This window comes from Pterocles gutturalis, unplaced genomic scaffold (assembly GCF_000699245.1).
Source record: "Pterocles gutturalis isolate BGI_N339 unplaced genomic scaffold, ASM69924v1 scaffold38568, whole genome shotgun sequence".
In the NCBI taxonomy this organism is placed as follows: domain Eukaryota; kingdom Metazoa; phylum Chordata; class Aves; order Pterocliformes; family Pteroclidae; genus Pterocles; species Pterocles gutturalis.
Genome location: NW_010127023.1, coordinates 12827 through 17754, shown reverse-complemented (window position 1 = coordinate 17754; position 4928 = coordinate 12827). Strand labels below are relative to the sequence as shown.

The 4928-nt window shown below is 43.7% G+C and overlaps 1 protein-coding gene across 1 annotated transcript in view; it reads right to left on the bottom strand.

Moving 5' to 3' along the window:
• Positions 1 to 801: 801 nt before the first annotated feature.
• The window catches only part of ACOX2 (acyl-CoA oxidase 2, branched chain), a 16466-nt gene continuing 12339 nt past the window's right edge, over positions 802 to 4928 (bottom strand). Inside the window, exons 12-14 of the mRNA XM_010079160.1 lie at positions 3635 to 3852; positions 1794 to 1926; positions 802 to 864 (exon numbers count right to left, since the gene is read on the bottom strand). Of these exons, the coding sequence (XP_010077462.1) occupies positions 802 to 864; positions 1794 to 1926; positions 3635 to 3852 (414 nt within the window). The remainder of the gene's footprint in view (positions 865 to 1793; positions 1927 to 3634; positions 3853 to 4928) is intronic.

Below are 4928 nucleotides of genomic sequence, written 5' to 3'. Positions count from 1 at the left end.
ATTGAATTACAATCACAAGATGTTCCTTGCAACACTTCCTTTGCTAGCAAATTAATGACTGGCCTGGATCAGCCTGCCCTTTCCTTAATTATGAAGTATAATAATTAGAGAAGCAGTATTCCAAATAATACACTTTATTGGAGCCCAGGATTTACAGAAAGACAGTATGAGCAGCTCTATTAACAGGAAAGTAAATTCTGGAAAGTGGAGTTGGCATCGGCTTTGTCTGAATCTTCATTAGCCAGGAATACTCTACTGCTGAGCAAGTTACGAGCTATTTTAATTGTCCAAACAGATGTCCTTTCTAATGTTCTTATTGATCTAAGAACAAGTTGTTCTAGAAACCAAGGACCATAATTTTACCTTCCTCGGATTTTCGGATTTTTTTTTTTTTTTTAAGGCACTGTACAGTTATAGCACACTGAGGGGGAGCTCATAATGTGTGTTTGGTTTGTTTGTTTGTTTTTTATTTTTTCTCCTTCATTGTCATACAGTGGATTTACAAAAATAAGAAAGCCAAATGGCGTAGTTTTGATGCTGTTGGGACACTTCAGGTTAGCAAACAGCGAACCGTGGACTGTTTCTGACTAGATTGCCTCATAGCAGCGGGTACCACTCAGCTTTGTTTGGCTTTTCTCTGGTTCAGCGCAAACGGCTGGCTAAGAATCTTGTTTCATACTTGTTGCAACTGAAAGTAAGCAACTGATTATTAATTCTGACTAGTCATTCCTGATGCCTCATAATTGTACTGCTGCACAAAGAACAGGAGGAAATGTGTGTCCTTCGCTTAGATCGTGGTCTTCATAATTTCGATAGTGAGTTGTGAAGAAGTGGCTTCAAATACATCTCGTAGGCTGGGCTCATCTGTTCAGAAAGAGAGTGTGGAAGGGGATTAATGGTAGTTAAGAAGAAGGAAAAGGCTGTAAATACTTTTTTCCTAAGAATGATCTCTGAAATATAGAAAGCTAGCCTACTAAAAATAAACAAAACCAAACCACCAGCTACTTCAGCTGTGTGCAATTTTCCCTATATGTGCTGTCCTTTGTAACCAGAACACAATACTCATCCCAAATGGGACAGCATACTGTTTAACTTCAAAAAATATGCTTGAACTTGAATGTTTGCTGAAGGCGAATTTTGTGTTTCAGCTGTAGAATTTCAAAGGGTTGCTGATTACCACAGTAAAAATCTCACTTAAGGCAAAATGAGTTTTCAAACAGAGCAATAACTATTTACATCGTGCAGAATTTTATATTACTCCACAATATGGATGAATTAAGAAGTGAAAGTAAAGTGCTGAAGACCATGAAGGATGAAATTGCCTTGTTTAACATGTTTTTAGCATTTATACTCTTTCTGGTTAAACATATTATTAAAAAATTAAATACTGCACTAGTAGAAGTACCAATCTATGGAAAATACCCTGCGTTTAGTGGCTCTTGCAGCCATCTAGTGTTGTTCCATCATATGTAAGCTATGTAAACAGACTTGTATTTTAGCTTATTTTGTACTGTGTTACCTCAGTGATACAAGTTTATAAACCAAAACCATGCTGATGGCACGTGGCAGTCCAGCTGCCTGGTACAAGCTCGAGTACTCTGGGGGCTGTAATTGATCGTTAGGTTAATTGTCAGGGTTACACTATAGGTGTCATAATTGGAGTATCACAGGTCATTATTCAGAGTGAGATACTAAGAATTAAAAGCTCTTATTCCACTTTATTGCTTTTATTACAAGAAAAGCTGACAGTTTCTGCTCTGGCTAACGCAGAAGTTGCCTGGCTGCACCCGTACCTGCGTGTTGGTGGGTGACTTCTGAGCCCACTCATAAAGCCGCTGGTAAACCTGTCCGTCGTAACTGCCCAGTGCGGAATTCAAGCTCTTGTCTGTTAAGTCAAAAGCATCCACAAGAGGAACAGCATCCTTCCTGCGGAGCAGATGAACGACATTCATATTACTGACGCAGGTATTGCTTTGTAAGGGAGGAAAACAAGTCAAAGTGAGCATGAAGGTTGTCCAGGTTCCTCAGTCTAAAAAGTTTGCCCCTTGCCTTCACTGTGGGGAAAATCCTGCTTGTTTTGATTCCTCAGAGGACAGTTCTACTAACGCCCTGAGCCATCTGTATTGTTATTCAATACAGGGTATTTGCAGACTCTTGTAATCACCTCGGGTCTGTCCCTAATTCCCTAATTTAGGACCTAGTCTCAGGTCAGATGTTTTCTCAGCAGACTCTGCCAATTGCTGCTTTTGGTTTCTGCTGTTTTGTTTGTTACGCTGTATGTTTGTCTTACAAAATGGAATAAGGTTGCTGCTGGATTGATGATGGGAAGTGCTTTGCTGATCTCCAGCCTTCGTCTACTCTTGAGTATTTCTGTTACTTCACCACAGGGTGTCAAGGTCTCCTACTCTCTTTGTGTCTGTAAGAACAAAGCGACCCCGAACCACACCAGGGGCCCGTCTAGCCCAGCGGCCAGGCTGAGAGCAGTCAGCAGCACAGAGCTGGAGGAGAGCATAAGGGCGAGTATGTGACAACAGCATCTTCTCCTAAGCAGGAGAGAGTTTCTTTTTCCTCGTCCTCCCATTGTCCTGGGTGCAGGAAGCCGTGCTGTCAGCCCACACCTGAGGTACAGGGATGCAAAGCAGTTTGCTCAAACGTTGGCATTTGCATTGACCAGTTCTTTTTGGGGAAGGGCTGGGGGAAAGGGGGTTGAAAAAGGATGGATTTTTGTTACAGTCTGGGAAGTGTTAGTATCCTTTCTCCTAATTGTAAATAACTGACTTTAATTACCCAGGTAAATACCCATTGCATTCTTGAATCCTGTTAACTAGGCACGGGCTGACCTGGAGAAGCTGCAATGAATTCCAGAGCCGAGAACGTGTTAGGCTTTTTGGCAATGTTATGTTAAGCTTATTGTTTAACTGGATTTCTGTGATCGGTTCTGCCAGTGCTTGCTGGTTGGCTCAGTCCTGTTCAGCCCTTGGTTATGGTGCATTCTTGTTTCTCTCTAGGTGACTTAAGTAGAGTTTTACATACAGTAGTAACTCACTTCTCTGCACCAGAAGTTAATATCATCTTAAAAACCAGCACCAAGTAGTGAAAGATTAACCCTTTGTGAGTGTTGTGGGAAGTTCAAACCTTAGCATATCTCAGAATACACACAGCTAGTAACAAATGGTGTCGAGCAGATGCATCTGAACGAGCTGTAGGCAGGACTGTTTGGGTACCCGTTGCAGCTGAGCCATGGCAACAGAGTTGGCTGTATTAGCTGCAGCTTAAGCAGATTTTGCAGCGTATGATCAGTTGCTGTGGCTGCCTCCTGCCAGTGCTGCTCTCACTACATATTTTCCTGCTTTTGCTCTATTGCAAACAGGAGTTCCTGATTTAAGATCTCATGTTATAGAACTTTAATTTAAAGATTGCAGAGGAGCTGGACACTCAGGTCTGTTTTGCTGTGAAAACAAGCTCTGGGTAGATGTTTCAATCAATTTCTAATGCTGCCAGGCAATGAAAATAAAAACCCAGTGAGGTGAATTGACTTTGGAGATGTTGCCATAGGTAAAGCAGCACCAGTTTCTATCTATCACAGGGACAAACGGAATAGCTGTGTATCTCCTCTCACGCTGGAGCAGCTCACCGAATGATAGCCAGGAGGTCCAGGTATGATGCTGTGACCATGTCCATTTGAGCTCCAGATATGTATCCATCATGCAAGAAGACTCCTGCATTCGAGAAGATCCCGTGTAACGCAAAGAGGTCGCAAAGATGTTTCATAATCTTCTGGATGCCAGCCTTGGTCTCAAGTTTCTCCACAGTTTCTGCAAAGTTTTTCACAGTGATGTAGTGGCAGTGAGCCTGGAAAACAAATGCAATCAACAGTGAATGCACCTCAAAACACTTTCAGTAGGCCAAGTGACTCAAATGTTCTCGCAAAGAATATAAAACCTTTTCATTCCCCTGGCGCTTTTCCAGTCTGTGTTCTTTGTTTGCTGGTTGACCAGGCCTTTTGCATTCATGTCTTACAGCAACGGTAGAGGAGAGAATTGGGGGTGTAAACAGTCAACACTGTGGTATTTGTAAACTCTAGAAGATTGCTTCAGAAATCCCTGTACTACTTATTCTAAATATTTAGATGAATATTGCAAAGAGTTTGTGTGATGGAAACACATTGGAATGTGCTTGTGTTGACCCCTAGCAAGTGAATCTTGCTTATACATCAACAGGAGAAAACTCTTTTGTTGAAGACTTTGCGCTCGTGGTACGTTGGGCTCGATGTCTGTAGGGCTTCAGCTCTGAAAACATCTGTTGTCACAGAACAACAACCAAACCTACCTCTCTTGCTTTTGTGGTTTTAAGTAAACTGGTAACTTCTGGGTCAGACACCAGGAGAGCGTCTAAATGCTGACTTACAGAAACAGCAGCCGAGCTCCAGAGCAGATGGAGCAGCCTGGCTCCACCCGTTTGTGGGGTGACTGGTTACGCTGACACCACTGCGGGTGGCTGGTGGTGCTGGTACCTGCGCGGCTTCACTCGCCCATTGTCCAGTTCTCCTCCCAGCTGTAGGTGTGAGCGTGGCACACCTGCACTGCCGCTCTTTTTGCTCGGCCGCTCTCCCTGCCAGCACGGTCCAGCAGCGCGGCGGCCAGCGTGAACTGCAGAACCTGCCCGAGAAGCTGGGTGTCTGCTCAAGCAATTCACCTGCGTGGAGTCTGCAGCAAAGCCGTGCCCAGTGTCTGAGCTGGTCATGCCCAGTGTCATGTAGCTGGTGTGCCAGTTGTGTGGGTGAGTCTCCGGGGAAAGTGGGGAATAAGAAGTAAATACAGAATTGCCCCAAGAAGGCAGCAGGCTATCAAGGTTTTATAGTTATGGGGAAAACTCAAGGGTTTGGGGTGATTCTTCCTCTCCCTGAAGGATCTAAGAAACTTGGGGGG